This window comes from Eleginops maclovinus, chromosome 14 (genome assembly GCF_036324505.1).
Source record: "Eleginops maclovinus isolate JMC-PN-2008 ecotype Puerto Natales chromosome 14, JC_Emac_rtc_rv5, whole genome shotgun sequence".
NCBI classification, from domain to species: Eukaryota; Metazoa; Chordata; class Actinopteri; order Perciformes; family Eleginopidae; genus Eleginops; species Eleginops maclovinus.
The window spans coordinates 12,489,145-12,504,873 of NC_086362.1; the positions used below are offsets into that span (position 1 = coordinate 12,489,145).

The 15,729-nt window shown below is 43.0% G+C and overlaps 1 protein-coding gene across 1 annotated transcript; it reads left to right on the plus strand.

Moving 5' to 3' along the window:
* Window positions 1–8,379: 8,379 nt before the first annotated feature.
* On the plus strand, window positions 8,380–14,979 carry LOC134876316 (G2/M phase-specific E3 ubiquitin-protein ligase-like). Its single transcript, XM_063901307.1, has 8 exons — window positions 8,380–8,474; window positions 10,169–10,387; window positions 11,649–12,065; window positions 12,432–12,748; window positions 12,864–13,045; window positions 13,536–13,708; window positions 14,027–14,241; window positions 14,744–14,979. The coding sequence occupies exons 1-8, from the start codon at window positions 8,380–8,382 to the stop codon at window positions 14,977–14,979; spliced, it is 1,854 nt and encodes a 617-aa protein (XP_063757377.1).
* The last annotated feature ends 750 nt before the right edge of the window (window positions 14,980–15,729 follow it).

The following is a 15,729-nucleotide window of genomic DNA, read 5'->3' on the forward strand; positions in this document are numbered from 1 at the left end:
GTGCTATTTTTTACACAAATGAATATTACTTATAAACCTAAAAAGGACTATTTTTTACAACAAAAGTGAAATGATTTCACATCTATTTGTGTGTAGCTCACATTGAAATTGTGTGTGCATGATACTTATCCCACCCACAAATCTATCTGTGTGGTAATTCATTTTGTAAATAGTTTTGAAAAAACAACATAACATCTATTATACAGCGCCGGAAAAAATGAAGGGACCACTCCAAATGTTTCTTAAATCTTTATCTCTACATGTGTGGCGGCCATTCCAGTGTCTGTCCAATTCCAACACAGAGAACATTTGTCAGTATTTTAGAGAATACAAAGACATACCTATAAATAGTAAAACAAGAGAAACTGATAATGCTGAAGTGGTCTCTTGTATATACAGTATGTCAGCAGGCTTCACATTCTACAGGATTCTGGGAAAGATTGAGGACTATTTTGATATGCAAGCCAATAATAATTTCAGTATTTACATTCAAGAATTGATCAAACAAGATGGACAAAACATTGCTTAAAAATGTTTAAATTCATTTTATTTGGTATAAAAAGAACAGGATGTTGGCGAGTGCAGTTTTGAAAGGAAGAACAGAACATTTGTGAAACATGACTTGGATCATTTTGAGCTGTCTTAGGGGTATTGGGGACGCTGATTCTGTTTCTGACATTTTTAAGTATCATTAATAGCAGTTTAAACCAGAAGGTGTCCATATTTGTACTCTCTGGGCTGGTTTTGACTACCATGAGTAATGTTGCGACAATTGGATATAGAGAGCACAAGATGAAAATGATTGCCTGTTAGCAGGAGTACTGCCAACACACAGCAGGAGTCCAATAGTGCAACACTAGAAAGGTAGACGAGACAAATTCTTCCTTCAGCCTTTAGGGCATATTTATTATATAGCAAACCAAGGAACTGCTCTTCCAGCCTTCATCATATTGGGAGCGGGCCAAGAGAAAAATCACGCGCAGAACATTCATATATATAGGGGGTGTGACGTCACCAATCATATTCATCTCATATAAAATCAATAGCACCCCCTTATGGTGTGGAACAGGTAAGTAGTACAGAATACATCTCAGTCAATCATACACACATATGTCAACACTCCCACTTATGAGTGACTTGTATCCTGTACAGCTTTTAACAATCAGAATAAACCCAGAAATAAATCAAAACATTACAGTACATACAGTACTTAACATATTTACAGCTCATCAGACGCTTACACCAAACATGGCTCCTGAAAATTTCATCAGTTTAACCTTTGAGACAGGCTTGGTCATAGCATCTGCTATCATCTCATCAGTAGGACAGTAAACAAGTGTCATCTTCCCTTCTTTAATGGTTGACCTTATGAAATGATACTTGATGTCTACATGTTTGCACCTTTGTCTGCACACAGGATTCTTCACAAGTGCAATGGTGCCCTGGTTATCCTCATGAACAACAGTTTGAACATATTCATAGGAATCCATATCCTTCAGTAATTGCTCTAAATCAGGGGTATTCAAGAAAACTATGAGAAGGTCCAGTTCAAATACATCTCCTCAAGCAGAGGTCCGGAACATCATATGTCTATTTGCAGTATGACGATATCGGAATAAATTGTGTTTAAAAAAATAATAATACAGGTTAAAATCATTTCAAAGAAGTTTATTAGCACTGAACACAGGATAACCTTGTGAGGCTGCAGTTTAAATAAAAAATAACTAAATTATGTATTCAAAAACAAAGAAAGTGCTTAAGAAAAAATAGCAGCTTCAGTTTCCTTTTGATTGAACAATCTCAATATTTCTCCTGAACAAAACATTCTCAAAACACCTTAACTATTTCTCTTACAGATTTCTCTCACATCTGTCTTCCCCCCTATCATTTCCCCTGCTCAGTGTGAGAATTGAGCTTTGGCTTGCCCTGCCAACATTTTAAATCTGGGCTTGAAGGAGGTCAAGGCCATTCTCATGCACATGTGCAGATGCTCATTGGTGAGCGTGGAACGATATTTTGTTTTTATTATGTTCATTGTAGAGAACGCTGCCTCACAGCTGTATGTGGAGCCGAACATGGTCAAGATAAACAGGGCCACTTTTTTCAGATCTGGGAAAGCTGTCTCAGAAACCATCTGGAGCCAGAAGGTGGTACATTCGGTTCTTGCAAACTGCTCTTTCAGGGCCACGTCTGCCTGGAGGTCAATCATTTGCATCTGGAGAGGCCCAGAGTTTGCCCACTTGAAGTGATGTGCGACATCATTTGAGAATGCTCTGACATCAGTGATGAGAAATGGATTCTGTATGAAGAGGGTGAGCTCCTCTCCAATGCTGAAGCTATCAAAGCGTTTGCTGAAGTTTTCAATCAACTTGTCAACAAAGTCAACAAAAGAGGAGACATCTCTATGGCCCTGCACCTGTTCTTTCACTTTTGGGAAGTGTGTGTAGTCTCCTTGCAGATCTTCTTTGAACAGCTGAAGTTTTCGTTGAAATGAGCGGACAGCTGTCATCAGATTACAAATGGAATTGTTCTTTCCCTGCAGCTGCAAATTAAGCCCATTCAGGTGTGACATGACATCAGCCAAAAAAGCTATGATATCCACGTTTTTCTCGTCATTTAGAAAGACAGAAAAGTTTGCTGCTTTCTGACTTTCCAGTTGTTCCAAGAAAGCTGTTACTTCACGTCTAATTGACCAAAATCGCTCTAGCACCCTGCCTTTGCTGAGCCATCTCACATTGTTGTGGAGCAAAAGATCATCAGAGTTTGCATTAACCTCTTTGAGAAATTCCCTGAGCATGCGATGCTGACAAGAAGAAGATGCCCTGAGAAAGTTTATGATTTTCATCATTGTCTTCATCACCTCAGCATACTCATCTGACAGGGCGGAGCAAAGGACAGCCTTATGAATAATGCAGTGGTAAGAGATGAGGTCAGCGTTGTCTTGTTTCAACCTTGCCACAGCTCGCTTTTCTCTCCCTATCATGGCAGGGGCTCCATCAGTGGTTATTGATATGACTTGTTTTGGCTCTATTCCTCGCTTTGATAGCATTTCCTTAATGGCCAGGTATATGTCTTCTCCTTTGGTAGTGGTCTGCAGGGGAGTCAGGCCTAAGAGGTCTTCACAGAACTCATTTTTCTCCCTGTTTAAGAATCTTATGTAAACTAACAGCTGAGCATTGTCAGACACATCAGTAGATTCATCCACAGCCAAGCCTACACACGGTGCCTTAGAAATAGCATCTTCCAGCTGGGACAGTGCATTTTGAGCTAGTATCTCACTTCTCCTTGTGGCTGTGTAGGCTGACAGGGGTATTTTCTCTATTTTGTCACAGAGGTCATCTTTTTCTTTACCATCAAGTAACGCCTCTGTTATTTCAGTCATGCACTCTTTGACAACACTTGCATCTGTAAAGGGCTTTTTGTGTTTTCCTAAAACCCAAGCAACACGGAGGGAACATTCATTTGCACGCTGTTGTGCGCTGAAAGCACGGCTTAATACCCTGGTGGACTGATCATATTGGGCAGTGAGACTTCGAATTTTCTGCGCCCGGAGTTCGGACTTAGGTGGGTATGATTGGTCAAATGCTTTGTGCCTAGTCTTATAGTGACGCTTGACATTGGCACTTTTAATAAGTGCCACGGTTTCGGAGCATATGAGGCACACTGGTTTCGTGTTCGCAGGCGGAAGAATGAACATGTATGCATCAGTACATTCCGTGTTGAACGCTCTATTTTCGGCGTCTACTTTTTTGAAAGCGCCATAGTGTTTGCACCTTTTCTGACTGTAACTCACGCCCTGTATTCCTGTATCATCTCCCTGCGTTTCTCGCTTCAATCGCTTTTCGCTTGCCTTTCACCTTCTCTTCCTTATCACACTGCGTGTATGTCTGTGCCTGGCTGACTGGCTACAAACCTCGGCTTCGGTTTGCTCATCCAACTCGCGCTGAGTTCAAGCTGGCGATTTGATTGGCTAGTTGAACCATGTGGTTAGTATGACTCGCACGCGATTGGTTTGTAGCTTCCAATCCTTGCTCAGTGTAGTGCTGGTAAAACCACTGTTGTGTCAGATAGGGGGAAAAGTAACGCTCCGGTTTAAAATGAATTCTCCCGTAAAAATATTTTAACAATTTATTCCGGGTCCGGATGGGATTGCATTTGGGTCCGTATCCGGACCGCGGTCCGTTGGTTGCGGACCACTGCTCTAAATAGATACACTCCTGTATTGTTAGAGCTAAAGCCATATATTCGGCTTCACATGTCGATAACGCTACTGTGGGTTGCTTTTTGCTTCTCCAAGATACCAGTGAGCTGTTTTTGCTCATGCTCACACAGTAGCTAGACGTGCTCCGTCTGTCACTGGTGTCTGCGCCCCAATCTGCGTCACTGTATGCCCAGAGGCCTAAACCATCGCTGCTTTTCCTAAAAGTCAGCTGCTTGTCAGTAGTACCTTTTAGATAACGCAGTACATGTTTCACTGTCACCCAGTTTTCTTCTGTGGGGTTTGCAAAATGTTGTGATCGCTTGCCTAACACAAAACATAGATCAGGTCTCGTACAAGTAGTTAAGTAGATGAGACTACCTACAGCTTCCCTGTATTTCCTTACATCAGTCATCTCAGGTGCATCATCAGTGTAGTCAACCTTTTGTTCACATGGTGTCTCGCGTGTTCTGCACTCCTGCATATCAAAACGGTTGAGAATCTTGTCAACATACCTCTGTTGTGACATTGTTACACAATCATCAGTCTGACTGAAGTCTATGCCTAGAAAATGCTTCAACCTGCCTAGGTCCTTCATCTTAAACCTGGTGGAAAGCATTGCCTTCACTTGCTCTAGACTTCTCATGTTATTCGCTGCGATGATAAGATCATCCACCCAAATGACTATAATCACCTTCCCTGCCTGCTTAGACTCTTTTGAGTATACACAATGATCCGCTGGGTTCTGTGTGAAGTTGTCATTTATCAAGCATTTGTGTAGCATCTCATTCCAGTTACGCCCCGATTGCTTCAGACCATAAATAGACTTCTCTAATTTACACACTAGGTTTCCTCCCACTTTTTCGTAACCTACAGGTTGATCCATGTAAATGTCTCGGTCTATGGGTGCATGTAGATACGCCGTCTTTACGTCCATTTGGTGTAGTACCAAGTTTTCTTGGGCTGCCTTTTGCATGACTACACGCACACTGGTCATATTGGCCGTGGGGGAGAATGTCTCACCATAATCTATCCCCGCTCTCTGGCTATACCCCTTCGCCACAAATCTGGCCTTGTACTGCTCATGTCCATCACTATCCTCCTTAATAGAGTATACCCACCTACCTCCCACTGTCTTTCTGCCCTCTGGCAATTTGGTCAGGGTAAAGGTCTGGTTTTCCTTGAGTGACTGCATCTCGTCGTCCATTGCCCACTTCCATTTACCTGCCTGTGGTGATGCCATAGCCTGTTTAAAGGTCAGTGGCACACCACACACTGCTCGATAGCAATAGTCAATACTGGTGAGCGTACTATCATCATCACCACTATCTTCCTGAGTAGCGTAATCACAAAGATAACTCGGGGGCTTACGCTCTCTAGTGGGGTATCTCCCACTGCTTGGGGCCTGTGGCGTCACCCTGTGGTGCTCCTCACCATCATCTCCTGGGGATTGTGGACTGTCAGTCTGTACGTCTGCTCGTAGCACTGGGCTGTGATGTGTCTGTCTTCTCACTATTTTCAATGGGGTCAAATCCTAAGTCCTGAGTCTGAGTCTCACTGTCACATGTGGTCTTTGTGATAAATTTGACCTATCTGTGCTTCTGCACTTTTCCCTTGGTGGGGTGGTAAACTAGAAAAGCGGGGCTGCCTTTGTCGTGCCCTACGAAGAGCCCCTTCTTACACCTCGGATCTAGTTTACCCTTGTCTTGTTGGTACGCGTAACACTCTGACCCGAATTTGTGCATCTTAACTAGATCACATTTCTTCCCTGTCAATGCTGTGTACGGTGTTGTACCAATGTGCTTGTTAAAGCATCGGTTTCTGGTGTAGGCTGCTTCCTGAACAGCATAATGCCATAGGGTCTTAGGTAATTTGCTGTCAATAAGCTTACACCTAGCCATCTCGAAGAGAGTGCGCCCCTCCCTCTCAGCTATCCCGTTCTGGTGTGGGGAGTAAGGACAGGACGTCTCATGTCTTATTCTGTTCTTACTTAGTAGTGACTTAAATTCTCTGCTAGTAAACTCGGTCCCGTTGTCTGACCGGATGCACTTCACACTGCCATAAGGCGCTACATCAGCCAGAAACTTTTCAGTAGCCTGTACGGCATCACTCTTCGCTTTCAGAAAGTAAGTGAAAACTACTCCTGTGCACACATCTGTAAAAGATTGCATATACCTGTAACCATCAATTGAACCATTTGTCACTGGACCAGCTAGATCAGTGTTTACCAACTCAAGTGGTGTTTGCACCTTGTCAGTTGCATTTCTGTTTCTCGTCTGAGTAAACTTCCCCTCTATGCACACATGACATTCTTTGTCAGGCTTACGCTTTGCACCTTTAATGTGCATGCCTACGGTTACATCCTGCAGTTTCAGTATGTCATCATAGTTACAATGCCCCATAATTTCGTGCCAGGTTTGGATATCATGGCTAACATTGCACACATCATCTTCATCACACTCTGTTTGCAAGTAATACATTATGTTACACACTTGAATGTTAAACCTTGCGCCGTTAGACGCCACAAGAACATTGTTACCTTCCTCGAAGAGTACCTTGGCACCATGTGCAGTGGCACATTTCACGGAGAACAGTTCTTGTAAGAGTCACTGTACATCTGCGTCCTTCGCTGTCGATGAGACACACCTGCGCGTTCCCTCTGCCTTCCGCCAACCCGAACGTCCGCCTCCCGTCGGCCAGCTCCATGCTGTGGCCCTCTGGTTTGAATGTGCTGTCGAAGGTCTTGAACCGGCTTCTGTCGTTCAGCATGTGAGATGTCGCGCCTGTGTCGACGACCAACCCTTTTCCCTCGATCTGCCGCTGCTGCGCTGGCTTGCAGGTGTCCTCGGTCTCTGCCCGGAATGTGACGTCGTCTCCCGCGGGTCCCCGCGCGCCGATCCGTCCTCCACCACTCGCTGCAAGACCGCCGCCGCTGCCATCTTCAGCGCGAGCGCACCTAGAGCTTTGTGCACGCTCTCTCTTTTCTTTCTTTCTCACTCGGTGCCTCGCCAGCACCTCTGAGCGCTGTAAAGATCTGCTCTGCCCGGATAATGTACTCAGTTACAGTCTCTGTATCCGCTTTCTTCAGCGAGGTCAATGTAATGTACATAGAAACAATCCGTGGCCTACCTTTGCTATGAGGGGCCGTTTAGGCCATAACACACTGGAATTCTCTCCCCTTCCCACTGAAACTGTCTCTGCACACTGAAAAAATATTTCACGGCACACTGGAAATAACTTTCATATATATTAATGGGTGTCAAAACACACTGGAATTCTCTCCCCTTCCCACTGAAACTGTCTCTGCACACTGAAAAAAACTTTCATATATATTAATGGGTGCCAAAACACACTGGAATACTTGCCTCCACACTGTAGAATTGCACAATAAAAGCACAAGAGAGAGAGAGAGAGAGAGAGAGAGAGAGAGAGAGAGGGAGGGGGGGTTTGTGTGTGAGAGAGGCGGGGAGGGCGCGAGAGCATTTTTCAGTGTAACCGGAAGGCATTTCAGTGCGTCCGGAAGACCATTAGACTAGTAGGCCTAGTGAGAAGAACATGACATTTCAGCGTTATTTCATTGCATATTTTTTTTGTGTTTCAATATGAAGGTGCAACTTTTTTATATTTTGATCAGTCTGCAGGCCTTATTCGTTATTGGCAATCGCGAGTACATAGTTTATTTTTTATTTTTTAAAGTATTTTTATTTAAAAAGGTTTAGAGAAAAAAATAAAATGAAGTCTTATAATGAACTAAAACAAGTTAATCGAGGAATTCATGGAGTGCTAGGTCATGAAGACAAGTTATGGCACAGATATTTAAAAAAATAAACTCGGCCGGGTCACTTGTGACCCATGTTATGCATTAAATGGTTAAGCTTGGTGTTTTTGAATATTTGAATAAACCGTTTCCTGTTTGTTCTAAACTGCCATAGACACACATGAGTTTGCAAACTGGCGCGTTTTTATTTATTGCAAGCATGGCCGACAGAAGGACCGAAGAAGCAATCGGCGAAGCAATCGGTGTATTAAGAGGTCTCTTAGGTTCTTCTAATGTAATAAGTACAATTTCAACTGCCATCAACAATACCAAGGCAAATGGGCAAAATTTGGAAAACGTGAATGCGGAGATTAGAAATGCTTTCAGACCACGTACAGTTAGAACTAGCAATCCCTTGCTATCAATGCCATCAACGCCATCAACATCGACACTGGAAACCCCTAGATTTGAGGCCAGGCGGTTCAGCACCTGGAATTCCAGAGGAAAGTCGGTGAAAAGGTAAGACCGTTTTTGTCATTGATATGGCCTAACAGACACTTCAGCATGCTGAAACAGATTTTGCATCATTAAACCATTATACATATAACGGAGATGAAGCTGGGAAGCACTAGCCTAGCGAGCAGGTGTATGCTGTCCATGCTGAACCAGCCTTTTCTCCTTTATTTTATGCCTTGTCCTGTTCGGGATGCACCGTAGTGTCGTGTAGGCCTATTATCATTCTAGAACTACCATTTTGCGTTCACTCAGTGCCAAATCAGAAATAGTCCAGCTTAGCACCAGCTCATGTGTAACGGAGGCCAACTAGCAGAGTGTGGCGTGGAACGTTAGTAAACCTTCCTCCCAAAGTACAGTACGTTTTGCAGCTAAAAATGTCTATTTCTGGACTAATGAATACTTAGTATTTGATGGTGGTGGTAAGTAGCCTATTCATGAAAAAAGGTGCCATTTGTGAATGGGCAGTATGAATTCTGGAAATAAACAACTAAAAATATTTCACAGTGCACAAGAAGCAGCACTATGGAAACCCATTCCCGCCACAAAGAAAAATCCAGACCATATCTCGCAATTCTGAGATACTATCTCTGAATTGCGAGATACTAAGTCAGAATTCCGAGATAGTAAGTTAGAATTGCGAGATACTATCTACTATCTTGCAAGAGATATGGTAGTAGGCTAGGCTACGTGAGAACACAACAGGCGGCAGTAGGCACATTTGTTTCAGTGTCGCTGCATGCATGCCACAGTTGAGAAGCATTTTCGTGCACATTCCTCCATTCAATAATGCGTGGATCACTTTTAGTTTTGTAGGCTTCAAGCCAGATTCTCTTCCGCGAAAAGCCATCAATGCAACCACTGATGCAGATGCCATACGCTTAAGTTTATCGTAGAATGGCCGTTAGCTCGCTAGCTAGCACAACAATCACTCATAATTAACGAAGATCTGTCTTTTTTTCATTTCCCCAAGTTCTTGTAAGTGGCCCGTGACTGGCGCAAAACTTGGGCAGTCTTCGCGGTCTATTTTGGTTCGCTTGGTCTATTTTGGTTCGTTTAGAAATATGAATATGTGAAACCGAACCAACGTTTGTTTGCTACATTGTATCATTTTTTGGCCCGGTGCGGACCAAAGCAATCGAACTATATGTATGAAAGCACCTCGCAATTCTGAGATAGTATCTCAGAATTGCGAGATATGGTCCGGATTTTTTTTTTTTTATGTGGCGGGAATGGGCTTCCACAGTGCACAAGAAGCAGCACTCCTTTTTCATGCTTTCTTTCTGATTTGTTCTGGATGACTACCCCTAGCTAAGCTACGTCAGCAGGTGATAGGCACCACCTCATACCTGCAGGGGTTTGAGACTGAAAATGCCCAGCACATGTGACCAACAATTCAGCTGGTTAGCCTGACAAGAGAGAAATGGTCTTTATACACCACCTACAGAATAACTATTTTGGGGGGTGTTTTTTGTTAGTACCTTTCATTACCACCCATTGCATAGTATGGAAATTCACAATGATTGTTGCTGATAATATTGATCTTTTTTGATCAATTTGATCTCAAGGGTAATATCGCAAATGTCTCTGTCACTATGTCATAGTGCATTCATGTAGTGGTTTGGGGAGTCTTTGATTTTGATTGTTTTTGTCATGTTGTCCTAAGTATGTTGATGTTCTATATCCTTTTTTTTTTACAGAACAAAGCCGGGAATACACCGGGCTTTTCATAAAGATGTTATCCTGCTGCCTTCAGCTGATGACAGCAGTGTCGTAAAACAAGCAAAGAAATCAGTGCTGCACCAGAGAGGCTACATACTGAATGCCTTTGAATTTGAAAAGGCATGGGACAGCACAGAGGTGATGGCCAGGCTTAGGCAGGCATTTGCAGCTAAGGTGTGCCTTCCTAATAATGTCAGGTAAGTACTGAAGTGGACAACAGTCCGTTTTGTTGTGTTGAGAGAAGTTAAGCCAGGGATGTCAAACCCGAATGTGTATTAGAGTTGGCCCACATACCACCAATACACTGCTCCCAAAAAATAATAAAGGGAACACCAAAACAAAGCAATGCAACTTCAAGTCAACCATACTTCTGTGATACCAGCCTGTCTAGTTAGGAAGCAACACTCATCATGAATCCATTTCGACAACTGCTGTGCCAATTTAACAAGGCATGGGTAGAAATTAGCGGTAATAACCAAAATGTGCCCAAAGTAGACTTATTCTGCAGGTGGTGTCCACAGACCAATTCTCTTTTTTCATTCTATCTGGTTGATTGACACCGCCTCGTGGTACCTCCAGGGATGGGACACTGACAAAATGCACTTGTGACTAATACAAATAAGCTAGAAATGATTAAAAAAAAGAGAAATGGGCTGTGGCCCCCACCTGCAGAATAACGGCATATTCTGTTTTGGGGAGCTTATTTTGGTTATTACCTTTAATTTGTATCCATTGCATGCCAAAATGGTTGTTGATTCCTAACTGGAAAGGCTGATGTAACAGAAGTGTGATTGACTTGGAGTAGCATTGCATTGTTTTTGGTATTCCCTCAAGAGTGTTTTAAAGAGTGCATTTCTTTTAAAATATATATTGAGTTCAGCCCATCACTTCGGCCTGTGTACTTTATCGTTCATTATTTTTTACTCTGTGGCCGGTTATGTGACTGTGCTGTATGTAATGTATGTGTTGCTTCATCAAACTCTTAATCTGCATTAGCTTATAGATCCTCATGCCCTGTGGCAACAAGCTTGTTCCTCCATCACTGTCTGAGGGCCAAAAGCTGGATGCAACCCTCATACAGAAAATATTCAAAAGGGCATCTTTATACCTGCGGCCTTCCCTTTCACTTGAGGTAAGTATGATTCTGTTGAAGCCTGGTGGTCATTGTGCTGAAAAAGCCTCCAGTTAGAAAGTTGAAAATGAGAGTTCATCTTTCATGACGACAATTAGCCTAATCAAATGCCTACATCAACAAAAGAATGGCTTCACCAGAATAAGATTTGAGATTTTGTGTAAAAAAGATGGTTCACCCACTTTTCCACAAATTTGCCCCTTGGACTTCTGTTTTCTGAAAATGGTATTAGTCTTCTATGCTTAAAACCTACATACCGTAAAAATGTTTTGTTCTCAAGTGTTTGAGTGATGACGGCTCATATAGTGATGACAGTTCCGAGGTAGAGGACGACCTCATGGAAGACATTTCTGCCAGCAGCCATCCTCGTGCACCACACCACCCCCACAAGCACCACCTCAGCAGCCACCTCAACAGCCACCTCAACAGCCACCTCAACAGCCACCACAGCAGCCACCTCAACAGCCACCTCAACAGCCACCACTGCAGCCACCTCAACAGCCACCTCAACAGCCACCTCAACAGCCACCTCAGCAGCCACCTCAACAGCCACCTCAACAGCCACCTCAACAGCCACCACAGCAGCCACCACAGCAGCCACCACTGCAGCCACCAGTGAATGACCAGGCAGGATATCATCCAGATAATTACTATAGTGCATATGTCGACATCATTGAAGATTTGGCGGAGGAGGAAGACGGTGAACTGTTACATGCTATAGTCGTTAGCATGCAAGACCAGACGTAAGTGTGAGATCACCTTTGACACATTCCATAACTTGCTGGTGCGCTTCAGACTCCGCAACCTGACCCATCAATCAGTGAATAACAGATAGTGACATGCTTTGTCCTTGTGGCGTAGAAGAGGCCATGTGGACAGCCATGGCCAGGTGGAGAATTGGTGGAGTCTCAGTCACTTGTTTTGTAGGCTATAAATGTAAACTGAGTAGCAATTGCTGATACCGCTAATAATGATAAAATCAGAATCATGACAATGTTGTTTCAATCGTGATAAGAAAATGTAGCCATATCACCCTCCCTTACATTGCATTACATTGTGAAAATCAACTAGTTGTAAATGTGTGTGCAATTCTCTCTTCTCTCTTGAAGGCTCCCCAAAGAAGATGTCCCAGTCAGTGACATTCTGAAGGAATTGGCAGAGAAAATCGATAGCATTGGAATTTCAAGATTCAACATAAATCGCTCCAATGTTCTTGACGGGGCCATACGGGGTCTTAAAAGGTTGACATTCAGCCCATGCAATACTTTGAATGTGAGATTTTCTGACGATAAGGGGGCGACTGAGGAAGCTATTGACCTTGGGGGGCCAAGAAGAGAGTTTCTTCGCCTTCTAATGCAAACCCTGTCAGAGTCCGAGATGTTTGAGGGACGCGAAGGCCATCGCAACTTGGCTCTAGATTTCAGAGGTTTGTTTACCATAATTATATGGAATTATTGAAGAATTTAATTGTTGTGCTTCTACGCTGACCATACTTGGCAAGTGATCTGCTGTACTTTCTGTTCTTTCTGTAATCTTTCTAGCTTTACGTGAGGACAAATATTTTTATGCAGGAACTGCCATTGCCCTCAGCCTGGTCCATGGCGGTCCACCGCCATGTTTTCTGTCAAAGACTCTTTTCACGGGCATATCCGAGGGAGCAGACCAGTGCCAGCCAGAGCTGGAAGACGTCACTGATTCTGATCTGCGCGACAAACTAACAAAGGTCTGTGGTTGGGGGAAGGGGGTTGCACATTTCATGCACTAATGTGTTGCTGTGTGTATCTATGTTAATTTGAAGTTGTTTCGGTTGGGTGTGTCAATGTAGAGTGGGTAGTGAACATAATGAAGCAGATTACTAGGGTTGTGGTGATGTTGATGCACTACCTAGTGTATGTGTCTTTATGCACAGAGGTGTCAAAAGTAAAAGCAGAGGTTAAAAAATGCCACAGTTTCCTTCCAACACAATTAACTTCACTGAGTAACTGGTCTACAGATACTGTAAACCAATATACCTGATGCTGCGCTGGTTGGGTCAAATTTGTAGGTTTTTGGTAGGTTCTTAGTTTATTTTTTTCAGTAACAACGTCTATCGACCTCATTAGCTACAATGGCATAACTGGTGTAACAGTTGTGTAATGTTATGTGCCAGTGTTGTACTTAAACAATACATTTACTTTTACTTTTGACACCTCTGTTTATGCACTATTCCACAGGTTTCTGAAGCCACGACACTACATGACCTGCAGCTGTCTGTGGAGCCTATCAGCGACTACTTGGCCACCGCTGGCTGCTTAAGGCTCTTAACATCCTTGACCGACAAATATCCACTGCTGGAGGACATCCTGATGTTCCACGTGGTCCATCGTGTTCGGGCACCCTTGGAGCGGTAATTTTGTTTCACGTGGTAAAATAACACATGATGCAGGGTGTCCATGGAGAATTAAAGCGATACTGCACTATAGTGAAGGTGGAAAAAGTTCTGAAATCATTCATCTGTGTGACATTTTTTTACATCACAAAAATCTTAGCATTTGAACAGGTGTGTTCAGACTTTCTCTGGCCACAGTATGTCATAATGAAAATGCATGACATTGAGTGCTAACTGCAAGTACGTTGTTGTGACTAAAAGAAACGTCCAACAATATGGCATTGTTATGTCTTTGATATTTTATTTTTGTCGTCCCCCCCCATGCAAAATGTTTAGATTCAAAGACGGGCTGAAAACCCTAGGCGTGTTGCCGAAAATACAACAGCACCCAGAGGCATTTCGCCCGCTGCTGTGCTACAACCCTCCCACGCTCACAGCCGACTCTCTGGATTGTCTCTTCACCATCAACTGGTCCGAGGATGGGAGCAACTCCCGGATTGGCGAGAACAAGACAGTGGCATTTTGGAGGGATTTCCTTCAGGATGTAGAAGGTGATTGAATTTCAATGGTGTTGAAGGCACTGGATGTTGTTGTGACACAGGACTATGAGAGGTTAAGGTCACTGAGATGAAATGAAAAGTTCATTGCCAAGGAAAATGTCATATAGGCCCAAGTAATATTACCTTACATTTTTAAAATATGAAGTAATCTAAGTAGAAATTAACTTTTAAAGGTGCACTGTGTATGATGATGGCCAGAGAAGGTTGCAACTATGCTGCTCATTGAAACTGTGCTGCCTGTGGCCAAGTTTGATCTTTTCATGAATATTACACATATATTATATGTATATACATAATATATACATGAATACATACACTTTCTCTGTAATCTTTCACTTTCTCTGCAATCTCAGAAGAATGTTAAGTAATGTTTACTTTTTCTTTTCTTTTTTTTTGCTGATTACATATTTGAATTGCTTTTTATACAAAATAGTTTTGATCATGAATGGTGTCATTAATGTAGTTATTGTGTTTGTGTATTATCATTTAACAGAAGAGAAGAAAATGACTTTGGAATCTATTCTTACCTTCACTACGGGGTCTAATGTGGTTCCACCGATGGGGTTCTCCCCTCAGCCATCCTTGGAATTCCTTCATGGTGGAGGAAAATATCCAATTGCAAACACTTGCATAAACTGCTTACGGCTGCCCCTTCACTCAGAATACGAGCCTTTCAAGGAGGCAATGGAGTTTGCCATCCAAAACACATATGGATTTGGTATGGCTTAGGGTGTTTTAGGGAGGATTGCACTCAGTTTGGTTTCGTTACACAAGTGAAAGGGGAGAGGATTCCAGTGTGTTATGGCCCCTCATAGTTAGGTGTATAAATCATGCATCACACCCATGAGCAAGAGCACACACACACACACAAACACACACACAAACACACACACACACACACACACACACACACACACACACAGACACAGACACACACACACAGATATAAACACACAGACACACACACACGCACGGATATGCACGTACAAACACACGTACGCACATATCCACACTTACACACGCACTCCCTCACAGTCAGTACAGTATGCAGAGACAGATGCATCTCATGTAAACACACACACAGATGTTCACACTGTTTTACAAACAAGCACTGAAATGAATTAAAACAATTCATTGTCAATGGGGTCTACTCCTGTTTTATTGTCTACTTTCCAAGAAATTAACAAGAGTAACAAACATATTTATTCCGTAGTTTCCTTCATCCTCTAAAGGATCAATTGTATGACGGATCTCTGCTATAGTAGTGTCATTTACATGAAAATCGTTATCAGGAACTTCTACGACGCTGTTGAATTGGAGTTCAGGAGATGTTTCACGGTAAGCAGCACCTTGGGATCCGACTGGTGCAAAGACACCATTGACCCCTGTGATGTCCTGGCCTGCATTCCTGATGATGCCAGAGAACCAAAGCTGGAGTGGGGTCCTACATCTTTCAGTTGATAAAGCATGATTATTCCA